This window comes from Nymphalis io, chromosome Z (assembly GCF_905147045.1).
Source record: "Nymphalis io chromosome Z, ilAglIoxx1.1, whole genome shotgun sequence".
NCBI classification, from domain to species: domain Eukaryota; kingdom Metazoa; phylum Arthropoda; class Insecta; order Lepidoptera; family Nymphalidae; genus Nymphalis; species Nymphalis io.
Genome location: NC_065918.1, coordinates 13,604,472 through 13,627,119, shown reverse-complemented (window position 1 = coordinate 13,627,119; position 22,648 = coordinate 13,604,472). Strand labels below are relative to the sequence as shown.

The following is a 22,648-nucleotide window of genomic DNA, read 5'->3' as shown; positions in this document are numbered from 1 at the left end:
AAACCAGGATGCTAATTATCGATCACAATCACAAGTCAAGTATGTTACTTGTAATAATGACAGCTTTCAATTTGAACGTTCAATCGTTACTATATAGTAAAAACTTCGTACGCTTCATTTTAAGGCAATCCATCGGCTTAAACTGTCAAAACGAATGAATGCGAATGAATGTGATCGACAAGTAGCGAGCAATACTAAAAGGTACGCAGAGATATTTAAATATTTATTTTTAAACATCAAGATAATAAAATGAATTACTATGTATTATATATCAATTTAATATCCCTTCTTTCATATTCGAAATCACGGCAATTATATCCACACGAATCTGCTGACGTCACGAATGTTCTCTATAAAACTAGATAGCCGATCCGAAGATCTATTCTATAATCTATTTATAAATTATATGGATTAATATTAGTGTTATATGGAGCATGTAAAAAGGTGCACGATATTTCTACATCGTTTCTCAATCTTTTAAGCCGTCACGATACGAATTATTATTTTTGTAATAACTCATATTTTACCTTTAATTGTTGGATAATAATATCAACTTTAGACGCGACCCCAGGTTGAGAAACGATAAATCATATATGTGGTACAATTATCTGAAATAGTAGAAAATGTTTTTAAATTCGATTAAAATTTAAAAGCCAATAGTCTGAATTAACTCTACTTGGCTATAGTAAACGTTTTAGATCTAAACACAAACCGATTGAAGGTAAAATGTCTAAATCCGTGAAAGATAAGGAGAAGAACTTAGTTTATTTTTTAACCTGATGTTTTAACACGAACTAGACATTTTAAGACCGACAATTGAACTCTTAAATTGATTCTTATAATCAGTACGATATATCGATTAAATACAACTACGACTAAGAAAGAAAAAAAAAATACAGTATAGACAAAAAATTTACATATAGTTTGACAAAAAAAAAATGTTTATATAATATTATTAATTAATATCCAGCATTATATTCTGTAAACTGGATCCCGTTTACAATTTACGAACTAAAAGGAACATTTGAGATTACACATATGTTTTATAATAATAAATAAATTAACCTACAAAATTCAAGAGTACATTTTACGATAATGCGAAACAAGAGACAAGCTACAATTTATTATATGGAAATATATCATTTATAAATTGAACTCATAGATCTGTAAGTACATACCGCAGAATTATATATATTATATATAACAACAATATAAGGGGCATGTAAAATTTTTTCTTTACATTAAAGAGTACGTAGTTTTTATAACGTTGAATATTATAAAAAGTAAAAAAGAATCGAATGAAAAATACTTAGAAAACAATCTTTGGATATTAAACTCTTGAATCATTAACAGAGGTCATTCAAAATATATGCTTTTTCTTATTCAAATATAATATAAACTTAAGAAATGTTTTGCATAGAAAAAATAACAGGCGTTTTTTATGTACGTAGTATCCCTTTGGCTGTTCCATACATCGTAATCATATAGATGAGTTTCAACCAAACAGTATAAAGAATTGCAAATAAAAATAGCGAATTTTAATTTTACGTTCGATTCCTTTCGTACGCGGCCTTAACTCTATCACTTACAAAGCAAAGCAAGGCACACAATAGGTAATCATTCAATATACATCTTATTCATGCATTACATTCATGAAATTTTCCTTAGTAACTTTAAAATTGTACGCAACGAAACGATTCCATTGCGGATAAATTGAAAAAAAAAACATACGTTCCAGAACATTCGGTAACATTCCATATGAACATCTTCCTCGAAGTATTTATTCGACCTTGAGATTTAACTCGGGTTTTTATTTAGAACATCTGCTGCAGAGAAACGGGCACGAGGTTTGGTTATAAAAAAAAAAGTTTATAGTACGCGCAAAATCAACTTCCGATCATTTAAATACGACGGCGACCTTCACGATTCCGATTCGACGATGACGCTAACGGGATATTTTTCCGGCCCACCGACATTTATAAATATATTTGCGTTCTGGTCCAATCTTATCATTGGCCTTACAGAGTTTGATAATTGCAATTAACAACAAACTGTGTCAATAATTAAAATTAAACAAAGTCTTATTACGCTACAGATTTGACAGGTCGTTTTTTTTTTTAAATTAAATATAATAAGTTTACTGATAAAATATTTGGCGCGCAATTGACGTTTTTTTGGTTACAGAAGACAACTGTAAATATCATTTACATAATAATTTGAGTATTTTATTGATAATTTTGCATTAATTTGAAAAAAAAGGAAATTTAAATGTTTAATTCGAAAATACGTTAATAAAATCGTGTTTGATTCAAATTTCTTCAATACTGCGTTATAAAAAGTAATTAAGTATATAATTATTGTTTTTTATTTATTTATTCGGGATTTTTACACAATCGAGATACTGAAAAACATGCATGCAACATATATTTGAAAATTTATACAAAAACATGGTTAAAATAGTGTAATATTAGTACCGTTTAGATTTATTATTATTAGTGGTGAGTCATAGTTCGCGATGTCTATTAGCCAAGTTAAACATTTCAATACTAAAATATTTCTACTTAGTAATTCTTATTAGTATTTTAGCACAAAACCGACACCAATTTCACAAATGTAAAACACGATACCGTATACAATATTTTATTTACATATCAACATTCTATACATATTGCATATAACACAAAACAGTTACACTTGAAATGGTATTATGCTTATTAATTTTAGATCATTATAATTGCGAGTCGAGTCAAACTCATTAATTTCTTTTAAAAAAGAAACGAGAATAAAAACTTTTTTATTATATTTTTGTTTTCTTTTTTATATTGGCAAAGAAAAATGTTGCGCATGTCATTAAAATGTCAGTACATGATTACGTCACTACGACTAAATACAATATAATATTTAAATTATTTATTTTTTTTTTGCAAAATACCATTTCGATTAAATTATTCAAACTTTGCCGAATTTCAATTTGACACAAAAGTCGTACAAGTATAAATCGACTAAATAATACTTCATCTTAGGATATTTTCTCAATTATATTCGGTGGATAAAGTAATAAAAATACATATATTATATTAATAAATTTTTCGACTTAAAAATACCATCGTTATAGGTTAATTTTTATGTATTTAATATATCATGCAAATCTATATACTATAACGATAGGAGATTATTTATAAACTTTTATTACTTTAAAACACTAACAATGCAATTCGCAGTAATGAAATGTGGGTGTCATACCACAAAGGCGCGCAGTGAAGGCTTGATCACTAATTACTCTATGGGATGTTGGACAAACAAAAAAAAAAAAAAAAAACATTTCAAAACACTATGTATCTAAAACTAAACGCGTTTAGGAAATAAGCAAACGTACATTTACTCATAAATAAACGTATTTTATAATACCCACTTAAACTCCGATTTTTTGTTTTGCACAGTCAATAAAGCGCGGTAAAAACCTTACGAAAAGAAATTTTACCTTCAAATACTATTGTAATATACCCCTATAGACATAAAAAAAACACTACTGTGCTAAAACACGATCATATCAAAGTTTAATCAAGAGTTAAGTTCTGAAATGTCGGGATCATTTTTGATCGCATTGAACTGAACAAACCGGTTTGCACGGAATAACGCGAAGCGGTGTACAACAAACTAGTCATTGTAAAATTAAAGACATCTAATAATTTATCCTCTAAAGATTATAACATGAAGATTTACAGATCTTTAATTTAATTTGTTAACATGAGTCAAGTTTATTTTGTAAAATATATCGAAAATTATATATATATATATATATATATATAACATCAACTTAAATCATATATGTTTAAAAAAAATTTAGTACGCAACTAATTGTTACTCGAACACTACTAGAAAATGTTCATGTTTCACAAAGGATAAGTAAATTAAAAAAAAATCTATTATAACTTTATGTATTAAAATAAAAATACTCTTATATACTTATCCGTTATTCGAGAGAAAGATGAAAAAAAATCTACTCAAATGATTATAATTTTCTGAAATTCGGTTTTGTATTTTTTACCCTGGTAATGATTATGGCAATGGCATCATTTAGTTTTTAAACATTTTTAAACATTGCCATTACAAAAAAAATCGAATAACAGTAAAACGACGTTTTAACCTCTCAATCGTCGGGTACAATGTAAATGGCAACATAATTTAAGAGTATTTTTAAATATTTCTCGGACTTGATCTTTTCCTCTCATGCGTAGACTTATTGTATTGTTATGCAGAGATGTATTATTTAATTACATAGGCTTTGGTTCCTTATTTTTATTTTAAATTACAATTGTTCAATAAGTTATGACCGCTGCTTATTTTTTAATGGAAATTGGGCATTGACTTTAGCTTTAAACGCTGGAAACGGCTACCGAATAGCCAATATCCCCAATTAGAATGTTAACAAGCTACATGATTTCGTACTACATCAGGGATAAGTTAGAAAAGTATGCACAACAACTATATATGTTAAAAAAAACTAGTCTAAATGCAAATATTCTGACAAGGAAAAACAATAGCCACTCAACAGCACGGGGGTTTAAAATGGTCTTAAATGGCACAACATTTTAAATATTCAAACAGAAATAATCATTAACGCGTCAAATAGATAGAAAAAAAAACCGTTTCACTTACATTAATTACTATCGAGTGTTGCTTAACATGTTTATGTAAAGACTACGATATGAATGACGTAAGTGAAACGGTGACATTAAATTATAATAAATGGAATCAGCATCGTTATCTATAATTTAACATTTAGCCAAATTTAATATGTAAGTGTTAAACATTAAACGTATTCAATGCAAACGAAATTCTCTATTCATTTAGCTAAATTTTTTAAATAAATCGATTCATTAAATGTTAATATATACTCGAGTCCAGTCGAGTCAAAATTTTGGGGCCAAAATTTATACTAAAATTTTAACTAAAAGTATAAAAATATTTTTTTAAGCAAATAGTCTCTGAGAGTGATTTCGTGTTACTTTTTAATTTGTATACAGATGAAATTAAAAATGTATGCTAAAACAAAATGTCTATCAAAATATTGTATATTGAAATGCAAATTAATCGGAATGTTAGCAAGATTGGCAAAAACTATGTCGAAATATTATCTAATGGATATATCTTTCAATGTTATATTTTCGAAAAATGTATTACATATTATATTGGAAGGCACAGTTTCGTGGAAGGTTTGCTGAAGAATGTATATCATAAGACATTAAAGCTGGCAACACACATGCGATGTTGTTCCAATAGTTATAAATATTACTACTATTTGATTCATTGATTGATGTAATGGGAAACTACTGTTAAAATTCAATATCGATGATAACGCAAAATCTTTGTCAAAATCAATTCTATTTGATAGAAAAATAACATCGGATCGTAACGAATAACAGTCGTGACGTAATAAAAATAATTATTTTCACTGTCATATATTAAGGAAATACATTTTTTTAAGTCTTAAATACTCTTTGTTATATGCATAATTAAGATGACGAAGAAGTTCGCTCTGTAGATATGTTAATCAAGTAATCACATTTTAGAGAAAAAATACAGACACTGAATTAACTGACTGATTAAACTGATTGAACATTTGAACGTGGAACGTTGTTTTAATTAAAAAAAAAAAAAAAAAAACGGGTATTAGCGTCCAGTATTTTTTCATAATAAAGCATGACCAATACTAAGTCAATAAAACGTCAGATCTACTCCTGACATTTGAGTTTGTCTAAATTTTTCCTTATAAACGAACCCAAATCAGCGTCCAGATACGAAACTAAATACTATTAACAAAATCGCCACAAAACTTATTCAAATAAAGATTAAACATAAACCTAAAGATTTCAAACTTAAATCCTCTCGAAACAAATTTTAAATACAGAGAGGTTACAGCTTGATATGCTTGTAATTTATTTTATTAATAATATAAAATAATGTTTAAAACTAAAGATCTTTGGTCCGGCGCTTAACGGCCAGCGATATACGGCGCCGAATGCAAATAAAAAATAATAATAATACAATGAACTTTAGGTATCTAAACTCGCTAGCACCATTTAGAAAGAAATACAAGTACATAGCAACTAGAATGAGATTACAAGTCGTTTTTAACCTAAATCGACGAGGGAAATCTGCGCGAAACCTATTAATGTTTTGTCGTCAAATTCTTCGTTCGGTCCAGTCGAATTCTGAAAAAAAAAATAATAATTCAACAGATCTTATCATAGGGTGTATATAACGTTTTAAGGAAATATAACAAGATATATATACGAACCAGATGGAATGTGACAGTTTTCACCGGCTGCGGTTGCCTCTGCATGTTCAAAAGCTTGGCGAGATTGGTGGAAATCGGTGTGGAGTCGAGCGGATCCACTAGACCTGCACCAACCAATTCCGCAGCTATACCCTCAGCTGTGTCCTTCCCGTTGATGAACTCGAATCGTATATCGTTCAACTCTTTTCTTGCGTTCCTGGAATAAAAACATAATTCGTCAGTTAATCAACAATTGTTGAGGACGATGGCGAGGCGGCAAATCTCAATGGGGACTAGCTAAATGCGCAGGATATATTATATTACACGAGTGTGTGTGCACTCTCTATTCCCTCACTCTTATAATCCGATGGGACAGCAAATTCGACCCAAATGGAAAAAGTTCAGGCCCATTACCAACGTGTTTACGTGCTTTCCGAGGCACTTCTAACCTCCAGACTCGTAACTACTACTGAGAAAAAGAAAACCGCAATTTGCCTGAAATGGAGTTTCGGCCCTCGGACCTCGGATATGCAGCCCTATATCTAGGCACCAGACCAACGCGGCAGTCAACGGTTGTAGCACTTTATCCAGCGCCATCATCTTAATGTATTGTACTCTTCGCGGATCACCTAGTTTAGTTTATTTTTTAAATAAAACGCCATCGACGTGAGTACATTTACGCTTATCACAGTTAATCCTGTGCATTGCTCTGAAATTTCTGGGAGTGCATCTTTAGGAACTTGCAAAAAGTGTCTTGCCAAAGGGCATGTGATTGTCCATTAACTCTATTAGCATAGAAACCAGTTTTACTGCTAGTAAGACAGGCAAACGACAAAGTCATTAGGGAAATCACTGCCTGTTTTATTCTGCACCTCGAACAGATGAACCGGTCGAACCAGGTCTCTAAAAAGCACAGCTCAGATTCAGGGCGGGTCTCTCGACCATAAACGCCTGAACGCCCTAAGAACTCTATCCACAAACGTTGTGGCTCGAGACAAGTATTGTTGTGGGTCTCATTGTACGTGACAAACGCCTTCAATAATCAGCCGTTTGGGGCTTTAATAGTGACACTCCGGTACCATGGAACCAGTTTAACCTGTCTGAGAAAACTGCTCAAGGCATAACTCTCGGGGATACCCCGAGAATTTTCTTGTGAGAGGATAGCCCAGCGTTTCCCCGCTTGGATTCACTCTTGCGATAACTAGTAAAAGTTGTCCAGGATAAGAGCGATACGGAGCTTTTTTTGTTCTTTCAAAAGAGATTACCCTTGGGAATGGACGAGCGAATGCTATTGTTCATAGGAGATGAAAAGGATCAAGACTTTAGTCCAGCGAGACCTGTTCCGGCGACTGTGAATCGGGGGCTTCGCTGTAGCATGTTTTTTGTGTAATTATCACGAAATACTGGGTATTTAAAAATGAACCATATTTTGCTTAATTTTTTTTATTTGAAACAATCAAGTTATTATATTAAGAAGATCAATAATAAATTTTTGACTTTTGTTTGAAATTGAATCCTTTTATTTTTTATCTTATATTGTAATGTATAAAATTTACCTGAGCCTCAGCACTAGGTTGATCACAGTGGGTTCAGACTGAACAGGAGGAGGGGCTACTGGTCGAGGCGAAGCTTCTTTAGGCAAGGTAGATTCCTACAAAATAAAAAATAAATCAACATTTAAACTGATTAACCATAGAGATAAACATAAAAATATGGAGGCAAATGATGTTAATATTAAAATCAGATGATTAGAAATATTTCAATAATAATGTTCATTTAAAAGTTTAATAGTGATAATAAAAAAATGAGCTCACCTCATCATTTTCACTGCCGCTGGAATCGGCTCGCTGCAGTTCGTTCATTGGGCGCTTGTCTGGGGCTTCCTCATCCGAGCCTGGTGTTTCACCTTCATCCTCTTCTTCACTCCAAACCCATTCGCCAGTAACAGTGCGATGGAGACGACCAGAAGCGCCGGGCTGACGTTTACTTGCCTGTTTATTATTTTTGTCTCAAGTTACGAAGAAATAAGTTTATACTTTTTGTAAAAATGCAACCTATGTGACTTTCACATTGCATTAGTAACATTAATATTTTCTTCAAGATTAAAACAGTTATGTTACTAAAACACCGTACTATACTCTTATCATAGGAGTAAAAACACATTATCGACCTTGGCTCAATCAATAATATCAATGGTCATGATCCTGAATAATCTCTATGGTATTTACTATAGATTTATCAAAAAAAAAAAACCATCATGAATCCATGGCGAAGTTGTTATATAAAGTGGATTCATAAAATTCATCATTTGGATTCATAAAAAAACTGTAATATCGGTTACATTAAGATCCTAATTGTTTAATGGTATCTTTTAATTTTGTTTAGTTATTTAAGACAAATATAATATTTCATTGCTGTATTTTTATAATGCATTGTTTACATCGTGATAATTGAGTAGTTGTTGTTGCAACTTTAAAAAGTAATGAAATACCACTTATATGTATCAAATACAAAAAACGACTTAAAATTGATCATAGTGGAACACCCATTACAGATCTTAAAGGAATGATTTTATTAATGGGATTAAATTCTTTTACTTATGGAGTAATGAGATAAACAGCTTTTTCGATTACACAGTAGAATTTTAGCTTATACATATAAATAAAAGTTTGGAGCTCTTCACAATCACCAACTGTAGTTAAATCACAGAATATGCTAAAATAATTTTGTGAGTATAATATCTTGTGTCGTTTTACTTTGGGATCGAGCCGATATTAATAAAATCTTTGCCTTTTAGAATAGGACTAGCCTAGCCCTTTAACTTTGACGTTTCACAAGTTCATAGATACGTTACCTTGTGAACACGTGTTTCCATGCTAGGCCCAATGGCAACCAGTGTTTGAGTAAGATATTTCTTGTCTTTGGCTTTTTTGAAGAAAGGATGTTTCAATAGCTCCGTTGCAGTTGGCCTCTTTGACGGGTCCTTCTGCAGGCAATCAATAATCATCTTCCTGAATGTCTTCCCATAAATTTTGTACTGCTCCTTTTCATCTGCACCTGTAAACAAGTCATTTATATAAAGGACATTATTTAAAAACAATAAATGGGTATGGCGTTAAAGTAGCAACAATATTTTATAAAACTTAATTAAACAAAAATTATACAAAATTATGCTGTTTTTTTATTATGAAAATCATATTTTAAAGTATGTAAAAATAAAATTAACTAAAAACTATACTAATATTAATGTATTAATAAAATAAATTTATTTTCATTCTTAATATTGTTTGCTTAGTTTTTTGTTACGGTTAATTTTAGAAAGCAGTCACATCAGTTAAATTTATTTAATTTTACAATAATTTTTTTTTTATATATTCGCCGGGAGGGCAAATGACTCTACTCCGCCTGATGATAAGTGGTAGTAGAGTCCAAACGCGACGACGGCCAGTACAGACGGGAAAAACGTTCTGCACTAGCCGCCTTCGCCTTGCTAGCCCGCAAGATGCCTCTTCACGCCTCGTTTGAAGGAACCCGGGTTGTAAGAGGAGGGGAACACGTGAGCTGGTGAGGAATTCCATTTTTTGGAAGTGCAACAAAGAAAGGAGTTGCCAATTTCTTTGTTCGCGATGGAATTGATGTCACAGTTAGGCGGTGATATCGAGAACCAGCTCGCGTGGACTTAAGAAGCAAGGGGGAAGCAGGAATTAGAGAGAATAATTCCTCAGAGCACTCGCCGTGATACAGTCGATAGAAAGCGCTCAGTGCTGCTATCTCACGACGCAATAGTAAAGGTTCAAGGGTGTTTGTGACCTTTACGTCGTCAATAATGCGCACTGCACGTCGCTGAAACCGGTCCAAGGCCTCCAGTAGGTACTTAGCGGAGCCATCCCAAAGGTGCGAGCAATATTCCACGCAAGACCGTACCTGTGTTTTGTACAGCAGGCACAGTTGTTGTGGCGTGAAAAAGCGCCGCACCTTGTTCAGAACTCCGAGTTTCCGTGAAGCTATTTTTATAACAGCCTCGATGTAATCCCTTGGACTAAGGTCGCAGCGAACGTCAATCCCCAGCACGGCGATTTTGCTTTGTATCACCAGCGGAGTACCACAGCGGGAGGGAAGAGGGGAAAATGCTGACTTTTTCGCTGTGAGAGCGCATACCTGTGTTTTCTTGGCATTAAACTCAACAAGATTATCCGAGCCCCATTTGGCGATGAGCTCTAATGTCCTATCGAGTTCAACGACAAGATCCTTCCGCCTCTCCTCAATTTCCGCTCGTCCAGCCACTGGGCGTCCGTGGTATCCACCATACACTGTACTATCGTCTGCATAGCAATGTATGTTCCCAAGAGAGAGCATATCATTGATTTGCAAAAGAAAGAGTGGGAGATAGCACAGATCCCTGGGGGACCCCAGCATTCACTACATAGAATTGTGAAGCGCAACCATCAACTAAAACACGAAGGCTACGCTTGTGTAGGAAGCTGGCAATCCAGGTACATAGTTGAGCAGGCAGACCATATGCCGGCAGCTTGGAGAAAAGACTTCTGTGCCAGACCCTGTCGAAAGATTTGGAGATATCGAGGCTGACAGCCAACGATTCTCCATGTTTGTCGATAGCTTCACCCCAGAGGTGTGTTACGTACGCTAGAAGATCACCTGTGGACCGTTTTGGTCGAAACCCGTACTGACGATCATTAATTAGACAGTGATCTTCTAGGTAATGTATCAGTTGGTTGTTTAAAATCCGTTCCATCACCTTACAAATTACTGAGGTGATAGCTATTGGTCGATAATTTGCCGGGTCAGACCGATCCCCTTTTTTGGGAACCGCTTGAACATTAGCTCTTCTCCAAGCCTCCGGCACACATCCCGAAGAGATAGAAAGTTGGAACAGGCGCGTTAACACAGGAGACAGCTCCGCCGCGCACTTCTTCAGCATTATGGCTGGTATTCCATCGGGACCGCTAGCTTTCCGTATATCAAGTGATTGCAGCTCCGCACGCACATCACGTGGCCTGATTTTGATGTCAGGCATCGTGTGGCCACATGAAGGTATTATTGGTGGCAGCGCACTACAATCATCGATCACGGAGTTGTCGGCAAAGAGTTTAGCCAGGAGATCGGCTTTCTCCTGCGGACTGTGAGCTAGCGATCCGTCCGGATTTCTGAGCGGTGGCAGCGAAGGTTGGCCGAAATTGTTTAGCACAGACTTGGTCAGACGCCAGAAGCTACGGGAGCCCCTAGGATGCGAAAAAAGGTCATGACCAATTTGTACAATGCGCTGTGCATCTGCTCTCGTGTATGCCTTCCTACAGGACTTGGAATTTTTATTGTAGTTTGCTTTCAGTGAGTCAATGTTAGATGCCCCGCTAATGCAGCCGTTGATCCACTTGTGATATGCCGCCTGCTTAGATGATACAGCATCGGTACATTCACGAGTGAACCAACGGTTACGCGTACCCCTGCTGACAAGATCTGAGCTAGGAATGTAGTATTCCATTCCCAACATGGTCTCGTCAGCAACAGCAGCGGCACTAGCTGTCGGGTCATTCCCACTGAAGAAACGTTCCTTCCAATATAATAAATATAATCATGAACGTACCTGTGTCTAAATTCGGTGGGTCATTTTGCAGAGTTAACATTAAAACTTTCATTGGTGGGTATTTATGATACGGTGCGGTGCCAGTTGCCATTTCTATAGCTGTTATACCAAATGACCAAATGTCTGCCTTAAAATCATAGCCATGGTCCTAAAATAAAGAGAAAAGAAAATTGAAGAAGTATATGACAAATATTTTTAAAAAATATTGAACAATATGGTAAATATTTATTTGGTATAGTTTTTCATTTAAAAGGCAGAAGAGCAAACACGCCACCAGATCTTACATGGTTCATTTCACCAGTAACATAACAACCCACTACTCAACCAGCTGCAGGTATTTGCCTACGTCATCTATCTCGCCACTCATTATACTCCCATGGTGCCCCCACCTCGCTAAGTCCCACGCACGTCGCAGTCAAGATTATCACTCAGGCTATCGTGATGAGGAGACTACCTAATTATATACCTTTCAAACTTCACGAACAAAACATCTCGTCCTTGGGGTTGAGATGTTTTATTCGTTGTTTCGTCTCTTGTAGATTAGGTAGTAACTAGGGATCACGATCAATCGCTGAGATGGATTAAGATTGGACTCCACATCAAAGGTGCTGGCTGTCCAGACCAGAGCAGTCAGAGCATGTCATTCGCAACTTTCTTGAATAAGGGGACTAGGCACTCGAAATGTTCTTCCATATCCTATCGGCTATTCAGGTCTCAAGTCAGAGTCTCAAGTCGATATAATATGAGGTGGTTCCATTCTCTTCAAATATTTGTGACATCGTAGCACTTCGGTTTTATAAGACGCTAGCCCTAGGCCTACCTCGCAAGGTCTTTGCGAAGCATATCACCCCACGAACTCTTCATCATGCCTTCGGTGGAATTGGCGATAAGCAGGTAATCGAGGAACAACCACTTCATCCTATTCCCCAGGTAAGTAAAAGCTTACACTAACTAAAGCACGCGCCGGAACGCCGTCGAGGGCCGACTTATTATTACTTGACTTGATCTTTGGAAGACCACATTGATCAATATTTTTAATAGATCCCGATTAAGGTTCTTCTTAATTGCCTGCCTTAAAGGGCACACGTTTGGACATTCTTTCATTCATGGTCGCCCAAACGCGTCCTTAAGAAATGTGTTTAAAATTTCAAATCGATGCGACAAATTTAAACACCTCGTAAAAAGTCGATATGTTTCCTCTAGAGTTCCTCACCTTCTTCTTATTCGCGGTGCGTACGATGGCATCGACTAGAAAAGTCACGATTTTGCCGCTTAATGCCACGGAGGGCTATTTCGAAAACGGTGTAGCGTTGTTCGGGCTGGTTGGAGTGTGACCACCTCTTATACGACACCAAGAATATGCCAACGGGGAGTTAATGAGTGAATGGTCCCATATCCATCTACCCTGCTTTCGAGCCTTTCTTTATTGGTTAAGACAATAAACTCAATTTTAATGGTTGTTTCATTGTTTATATTGTGACCTTAATGAATTATTATTAACACAAGGAGTTAACAATGATATTTTTTTATTTGAAAGGAGAATAGCAACTGTCACAAATAGGAAAAGCCGCAAAAACAGCTATTACGTATAAAAATGTATAAGTCTCGCATATCCCTTGAAATAATTTTATAAATTAACCTATTAGAAGGATTAGCATACAAAACTTTAGCGTTGACCTTTACATATAAATGGTATAAAAATAAATAGCTCGGTCAATCGGGTATTTATTATTACTTTCATGTATTATTTTCCGTCGTATATATTTTATTTGCTGAAGAAATACCTTATCCGAAATTACAGAATGGCGTAATTTTCAAGTGAAGCCGGAAGAATGTGTTTTATTATTATAACTAAAACAGAGCCGAATATTTAGCTGTGGCCAATCACTACAAATATTATATGAGTCAGTGCCCATTGTCTATGGGCAGCGGTGACCACTTAACAAGTTGCCTATTTGCCAGTTTGCCTACCTATGTATAATTGCATTAAAATTTGAAACATTTACCTGTTCCATGACCTCAGGTGCCATCCAGCATGGTGTGCCTACGAAGGTGTGCCTGACTTTCTGCCTAGATAAATCCCTGCCCGTTGCCAGCCACGCTGAGACACCAAAATCAGCAATCTGCACTGTCCCATCTTCACCTAACAAAATGTTGCCAGCCTTGATATCCCTGTAAGAATATTATTTTGATAAATTATTAATACTAATTATTTTATTATATTGTATATGCTCCTTGAGACTTTTGATACCAGATTACAAAAAATATCGTTCTCGATGAACTAATATATTTTATTTTAATCTGTGCTTTTGTTTCTCATAGACCAACTATTACATTTTAATTATACTATAAGACTAAGCTGTATAGCGGTAGCTGTTTCCCTCGATCAATGATACCCAAATCGACCTCCTCAACCCTGGGGGTTCGATATATACTTATAAGGGGTTCAGAAGTATTGGGGAATCCGTGAAAAGCAAACGGGCCTCTACTATAGTGGAATTAAATTAAGCAGGTGACTTTAATTTTCAGTTTCCGTTAATGGAATAACGTACACACAGATGATCTGTTGCTTACAATTAGTTTTCGTGTAAAAACGTAACAAAAAGACCGACGACGATAGCACGATAGCACCTTAGTAGGTATCGTAAACGAATTTATTAACGCAATTTTATATCGTAGCGATAGTAGTTGACGACGAAGTCAAATAGCAAATAAATACATCTCATAAAATTGTGATAGTTCGTAGGATATTCGCTTTGTGGCCGCTATAGTTTCAGGTATCATCATGTTAGCTTCGACAATATATAATAATACGAGCAATAGAAGTTCTTGTACATACTTGTATCAGACAATCGCAAAGATAGCATAGCTCGGACTTGCACTGACTTGTTCAATTCATCAATCAATAAATACGATTGTAAGGAACAAACGCATCCACTTATTTACAGTAAATATAAAGTATAAGCCTGTAAATGTCCCACTGCTGGGCTAAGGCCTCCTCTCCCTTTTTGAGGAGAAGGTTTGGAGCTTATTCCACCACGCTGCTCCAATGCGGGATGGTGGAATACACATGTGGCAGAATTTCGATGAAATTAGACACATGTAGGTTTCCTCACGATGTTTTCCTTCACCGAAAAGCACGAGATGAATTATAACAGAAATTAAGCACATGAAAATTCAGAGGTGCTTGCCCGGGTTTGAACCCACGTTCATCGGTTAAGATTCACGCGTTCTTACCACTGGGCCATCTCGACTTCAGTAAATATAGTACTTTATGTAATGAATAAAACGTAGTGTGTTTTTTTATTATTTCTTTACTCTACATCTCGCTACAGTAACATATTTTTATTTATGAGTCAAAAACATAACAGACGTTGAAAAACATGGCAAGTGGTCGACGAGACAAAAAAGTTTGTAAGCTTTTTACATGAGGCTAAGTATGAGAAATGCTTATACCACAATCAATAAAATCGCAATGGCGATGTATTCTTAATTCATACATAATTATTACTCGCTCGGCAAAAATATAATTTTAATCTTATTAAAAACTCTTCGCATTTGAGAGATTTGGCATTGGCTTCGAATATTTTATCAAATAGGATATAGAGTACATATTTCATATAAAAAATAATAAATTAATAAAATTAAATTAAAACCACAAAAATATTATCGCAGGTTCGTCGACTTGTTTGTTATAATAATAATAAAAAAAAACACGTATAAATAATAACTACTTGAGATAAAAGATTTTATGTATCACTAATTGGTAACAAACACTCGAACGAAAGAGATAGAAATATATTGTAACAGATAACAGCAACGAAATTATATCAATTAAGAAATAAGAAATTCATAATTATTACCACAGACTCAAACACAACGCTCGTCTTGTTATCGTTCGCAAAGACATATCATTCGTGCCTTCGCAAATCGCTAGTTATAGAATCTAATCAAAATTTCAATGTCGCGTTCTGTATTGAATTATGGATTTGAATGAACCGTCTTTTAAAATACAGTCAAGAGTTATTTGTAGGTCAATTCCAATTTTACAATAGTATGAATTCTACCAGTAAATAATTATATATTTAAAATTGAGCCAGTGTAACTTCGGGCACACGGGACATAACATCTTAGTTCCTAAAGTTGGTAGATGTAAAGATTATTGTCTATGGGCAGTTGGGACCATTTATATGAGATGATCCATCTACACTCAATATAAAACGGCACAAGGGACGTAATATCTTACATGAAGGCGTAGGATGATTTTAGTTTCTTATGTGCCAGTGTCTATGACCACTTTTACCATCGTTACGCATTTGATTTTCCATTCCATACACAATTTTACCATTATATAATATTTTTTGCCCTAGTAACATTATGTAACAATAAATTCGCCATATACCCAACAAAATATTAACAATTTCCATTCAAGGACATATGTACATATGTCCTTGAATAAATATATATACTCAATCATTTATTTCGTGCTCTGTGGTAACGAAAAACGTCGCTAGCTCTACATCTACACATACGGATCAAACTCGAAGATACGTAAGAGGTATAGCCATCTCAAAAAAAAAAAAAAAACAATTTGATGAATACCGAAGGTATTTTCTATGCATTGCAAAGATAACACAAACGGATGAAATTATTATTTGCTCGGCTAAAAAATTCGCAAGGTTTTATAGTATTATGAAAGCTTTGCTATTAAAACTAATAATTGAAAATCTATATACATATGTATAACGCTGTATTCAATAACGGTCGATGTCTAGACACGTTACAAGTTATTTGCTTACAAAATGAAATCCAAAACACGCATAATGCTGAATGAGTTATTTATATATTTCGTATGTACTACACAACTATAACATTTAAATGCTGATGTTCATATATAAATGCATTTGTCATTTCCTGCAATTCAATATAAGAAATAGAGTTTGTTTTACACTTGAGTTAGCATTTTTTTTAAATATATCACACTTGGACATTGGATGTTTTATTGTAATTTATCTTCGATTTTTTTTACAGATTACAATGATATCAATAAATATAGAATAGTAATAAAGTATATATAGTATGTAACTCAGTCTGTATTTTTTTTTTTTATAGAATAGGAAGGCGGACGAGCATATGGGCCACCTGATGGTAAGTGGTCACCAACGCTCTTAGACATTGGCATTGTAAGAAATGTCAACCATCGCTTACATATCCAATGCGCCACCAACCTTGGGAACTAAGATTTTATGTCCCTTGTGCCTGTAATTACACTGGCTCACTCAACCTTCAAACCGGAACACAACAATATCAAGTATTGCTGTTTTGCGGTAGAATATCTGATGAGTGGGTGGTACCTACCCAGACGAGCTTGCACAAAGCCCTACCACCAGTAAATGTACCACCAGTATGTACCGCTTTCACCGATTTTGATGAAATTTGGTACGAAGCAAGATTGAAACTAAAGCACAGAAATTCTTATTTTTATTCACCATTCAAGAGGATATTAGGAATTAGAGTACAACCCTTTTCATAATATATTTACATAGATAATCCAACACAATCGTTTAAGGTTCACTCATAGGAACCACCTTTACGTGCTTTCCGAGGCACAGAAGAGAGTACTCTTTCTGTTAAACTCCGGCTTCCTACTGAGAATACTTATTTGATAGAAACCCCGATAACTATGGCCTGACTTGGATTTTAACCCAACACAGAGTTATAAGCTAACGACTAGACCAAGGCGTCTGTCAATACCCAAGCATATTGCTTTTTTATCCTATTAATACAAATTAGATTTTTTCTCTTAAAACTTTGCGCAATAGCGTTTCATGTCATAAGAATTCAATAGAAGCGACGAATAATATTATTATTCGCAAAACGATATACAAATTCAAGTGTCACTTCTTTTAATAACATATAGTGTTTTTTACACAAGAATGAAATCAAATTTCGCGTTCAGCATATATGACACAGCGTAATCCGAAGCAATCTGATCATTCAAAAATGCGAATTGACAGTTTAAATTATAATTTAAAACGAAAACTATAAAAATTTATAATTTTAAAGTTACCGCCGGAAAATGTAATTGCATATGTAAGAGGGGGGGGGGCGTGTTTATTACCCTCTCCCTTACTGTACCCCTGAAAACGTGTATACAAAATTTCATGATCGTCGGTTGAGTAGTTAAGACAAAGCATAACTAACAAACAAATACACAAATAAAGTCACTTACAAATGGACCACCCAGTAAAAGTCACTCGACGATTGCAAGAAATATTAACCACTCCATACAACGTCAATTTGCCGCCAATCATAATAATTAGGATGTTATGTCCCTTGTGCCAGTAATTACTCTGGTTCACTAATAACAGCCTATAAATGTCACACAGATGATAAAATGCTTCTAATGAGCAAAAGGTTATATGTCACTGAGTCATAACTCATATAAGCTCAATTCTTTACATTGCTTACTTTCGCAGCTGAGCGTGAATTTAGTTGTGAAAGTAGTTAGCCATGATTTAAGCCGCTATCATCTTTATTATTTACATTAATCTACTTATAAGATATATTTATATAATTAACTCTAATAAAATGAAAAAAAAAAATTGTAGTCGCTATGGGCCAGACATATTATAATTATAGTTAATAATTGTTACAACTAGTTAAATGTCAGAAAATATAGTGTTTACAAAAATAAATGTATTTCATTTTCGCTTTGCATTACAAATTAATATAATATTTTTATAAAGCTAAAGGTTGTCTAGAAAAGATCGCTGTCTTAGTGATATGAGCATATTTTGTCCAAAGCAATTTTATTTTTCTTCTAACTGTATTTTATATTTTTTTAGTGCACAGTAAAGCGAGAGTATGCTTTATTGTGTTCTGTGGCAGACGTATGATTGATTAAATGTACATAAAATAGGATATCGTTTGGATAGGGTTGAAATGTTATAATTTTTTTAGTTACCTGTGTATTTGTCCATTGCTGTGGAAATATTCCAATCCCTTCAGAACCTCCTTCAGAACAGTGGCAATCGTAGACTCATCGAAGACGCCATGCTTGCAATTGGATACTCGCATTTTATGCTTTATGACATCAAGGAGACTTCCACCTGGAAGAAATAGTTTCAATCAATAAAATTATAAATTAAATAAGTTTATAATTTATATTTTGTATTAGAAGATATGTTTCAAACATTCAAATTTCAAAAAGTTTATAATATTATCCTAACATACTCATACTATACTCTATAATACTTATACTTATAATCTATCCTAAAACTTATCCCGATAATTCATATAATAACTAATAGCATTTGTATATAATGGCAACTATTCAAGTAGATAAATATTTCTTTTAAAAAAATATAATCCAGGTATCACACAATAGCTGATTCATTGTGCTATTGTTAATGATTGATGATTTATAATAATTTATTAATATATATTCTAATAAAGGATATTTTATTACTATAGTATGATAAGCACACTAACTTTCACATGTAATGAGGAACATCTTAGTGGTTAGAACGCGTAAATCTTAACCGACGGTTGTGGGTTCAAGACCAGGCAAGTACCACTGAATTTTTATGTGATTAATTTGTGTTTATAATACATTTTGTGCTTGACGGTGAAGGAAAACATCGTGAGGAAACCTGCATGTGTCTAATTTCATTGAAATTATATCACATGAGTATTCTGCCAAACCGCATAGGAGCAGTGTGGTGGAATAAGCTCCAAACCTTCTCCTCAAAAGGGAGGGGAGGCCTTAGCCAGCAGTGGGACATTAACAGGCTGTTACTGTTGAGACATTGATTCTAGAGTGTTATCTTTTAATTTATTTGTTATGTATTATATATTTTATGAAGCTTTACATTTAACATTCTTGTTAAATAACGATTTAATAGTCTTGTTGAATATTAATACATTCTGATTTTACGATAAGTACTTTTTATTATTATATTACCTTCCAACAGCTTCAGCACCAGCCACAGCTCATCATTGACCACAAAACTAGTGTAATATGTGACCACATTAAGATGGTTGCAGCTGGACATGGCCTGAAATATATTTAACATATCAACTATAATACCATTTATTTTAAACATATTTTATTTGAATTTGCAACTTTTTTAAACTTCTTTTTTTTTCTTAGTAAACTATTATTATTTATATTTAACAAAGGAATGAATATTTTTTTTTAATTAAATAAAAACATTATAGGTAGAAGTGGAAATGTCTATACATTTTTAAAATGTATAATTCACATATCAAGAAATATTTTATGATATGTACATAAACTAAAAATTTAATATTATACTATATTTATAGATTTTCAGTTATTTTTCATTACCAATGTGTTGTTCAAAATATTCATACAAAGGACTGAACATTATGGCACGCACGCAATTTTTTGCACAATGTTCTTATATTAATAAATAAAGTATTATATATTATCATTTCATTTGTAATCTGATTTTAAATACCTATCATTGGAATATATAATGATTCATAAATCAAATTACCAAGACTGCCCAGTGGAATTAATGAATTGTGACCAAAGATTGCGGGTTCAAACCTGACCAATCTTTCCATTGAGTTTTCATTTACTTCATTTGTCTTTATTATATACATACTCAGGGATATAGGAAAACAATATGAAGAAACCTGAATGGAAATTCTAATAGATATTCATATTCAAATCCAATATTCATTTTGGAACATGATGGAATAAGCCTAACCTTCTCCTTAAGAGAAGAAGGTGCAATAAAGACAGCAGTTGGACTATTATTTTTATGCCTATAATTAATGTTTATATTTTCAATCTAGAAGAAATATAATTTAAAATTTACTTGAATCTCCTTGAGGAGCTCATCCATGGATGTATTCCATTTTTCTAAGTTAATCCTCTTAATAGCACATTTTTCATTCCTCGGCTTGCAATAGGCTGAATATACAACTGCTGTTGCACCAACACCTAATTATAAAAATAATTGATATTAAATATGTTAATGCATAAAAGGCTGTGATACATTGACATTATCCAGTGTCTAAATAATGTTGTTTGCATAGTACAAATACTAACATTTATTAGCTTGTTCTACTTGCGGACCTCTTTCACTGAATGTCAATAAAGAGAACTAATAGCCCTTGATATGGAGACAAATGATTAAAGAACTTGTAATAATAACTACTTACACACATGCAAAATTATACTTATGACAATGTATTGTTCAATGTTTTTTTTTTGTATGTTTTTTTTTAAATAAATGAACTTTGCATGCAAGTAATTAAAGATGTAGCACAACTTTCTTCTCTTTTCAACAAGTAATTTATTATGTAAAAAGAATTTAAAGTTTGCTGTTCATGTTTTTATCAAATGTAGATAAAATTATGGAATATACATAAATTGTTTTTGTATAAATCTTTCTCTATTCTGAAACATCTGTATCGGGGAATTGAGTTGTAATGGTAACGTAATAATCAACGAAACACGTTTTACTTGCCGCTTATAAAACATATAATGAATTGTTTACATAAACCACATCGAGCAAATGGGAGGATACTCTCAATAAGTCTGCGTTTGACACGTACCGCATTACTATTTAAGTTAAATGAGGTTAATTTGCCGCTGGAGCCATTAAAGGGTCCGTATTATGACGAAGAAATATATAATTTCCCAATTAAATATTTAACATAAAATAATATTATAAATACAATTTATAATTGTCATCCAATACGACTATGACAGATCTCAGATTTATCAGCAAAATCAGATTGCCCGAAACAAATATAATGTTAAATATAGTATTTATAAATAAAATTAATAGAAGATCATTTACAATATGATGTGGTAATTATTACATACCAATGACGTCTCGTAATTCATAGTCATCTTGACTATTGGGCCACGGACATGATGTATTTGCACTGGCCGCCATTTTGCGTGTGAATAAATTTCCGATGTTACCGGCTTTGTTGTTCAAGGAACATGCAGCTCTCACATACGACGACAATGTTGACAATTGACGGTCGCAAGTTCCAAAAGATTTCTAAAATATTAATGTCAAAAATAGTCATAAATTAATAACGTTTTTATTTATATAAAAAGGCAGCAGGTAATTAGATATCTATTATACTGTTGTTTATATGCTTTGCCTTATAAAGTTCCCTTCAACTAAAAGTATATTTAATAATATACATTGAAAGGAATTTAAATAATATAAAACAATAAAAACTTTCTTTATTCTAAGACATCTCATATAAAATAGATCAAATGGATAAGTTATATGATGTCTTCTATTTAAGACAAAAGTGTCGCATTTTGTCGTCAGTGTGCAGAATAACATGTGGTGTCAGCTATGTCAATACAAAATGTCGAAATTGCAAAATCTTTTTAAAGAAGACGAAAACGAAATAAGTAGAACATAGACATATTATGGATTAATGTATAATGTGAAATTTAATAGTTCATAATTATTACCTGTCGGAAGATCCCACTAACGCCCGGCGGTGTTATTTCAGTTTTTAAATTGCTGAAAAAAAACATATATTTTAATTATTTATGTAATGTGAGTAGAATGGGGCAGTTATTAGATACCCTATGTTCTTTTCTGTGCTTAAATCCTGACATCGTATATGCACAATTTCATGATGATCGGTTGTATAGTTATGTGAAAGCGTAACAAACAACTACACTTTCGCATTTATAATATTAGTAAAGATTAATATTGTATAAATAATTAGCTTAGGATAATTAAATAAAT

At 33.5% G+C, this 22,648-nt stretch overlaps 1 protein-coding gene across 4 annotated transcripts in view; it reads right to left on the bottom strand.

Moving 5' to 3' along the window:
• Nucleotides 1–3,903: 3,903 nt before the first annotated feature.
• The window catches only part of LOC126780488 (serine/threonine-protein kinase OSR1-like), a 28,285-nt gene continuing 9,540 nt past the window's right edge, over nucleotides 3,904–22,648 (bottom strand). For 3 of the 4 annotated variants that reach the window (XM_050505033.1, XM_050505031.1, XM_050505035.1), the window contains 12 exons: nucleotides 22,366–22,417; nucleotides 21,751–21,934; nucleotides 20,735–20,859; nucleotides 19,849–19,942; nucleotides 18,850–18,994; nucleotides 13,889–14,054; nucleotides 11,883–12,030; nucleotides 9,135–9,337; nucleotides 8,095–8,271; nucleotides 7,837–7,931; nucleotides 6,302–6,497; nucleotides 3,904–6,215 (listed from right to left, as the gene is read on the bottom strand). In XM_050505033.1, the coding sequence (XP_050360990.1) occupies nucleotides 6,135–6,215; nucleotides 6,302–6,497; nucleotides 7,837–7,931; nucleotides 8,095–8,271; nucleotides 9,135–9,337; nucleotides 11,883–12,030; nucleotides 13,889–14,054; nucleotides 18,850–18,994; nucleotides 19,849–19,942; nucleotides 20,735–20,859; nucleotides 21,751–21,934; nucleotides 22,366–22,417 (1,666 nt within the window). In that variant the 3' untranslated portion in view covers nucleotides 3,904–6,134. The remainder of the gene's footprint in view (nucleotides 6,216–6,301; nucleotides 6,498–7,836; nucleotides 7,932–8,094; nucleotides 8,272–9,134; nucleotides 9,338–11,882; nucleotides 12,031–13,888; nucleotides 14,055–18,849; nucleotides 18,995–19,848; nucleotides 19,943–20,734; nucleotides 20,860–21,750; nucleotides 21,935–22,365; nucleotides 22,418–22,648) is intronic. The other variant, XM_050505034.1, reaches the window with a different exon arrangement.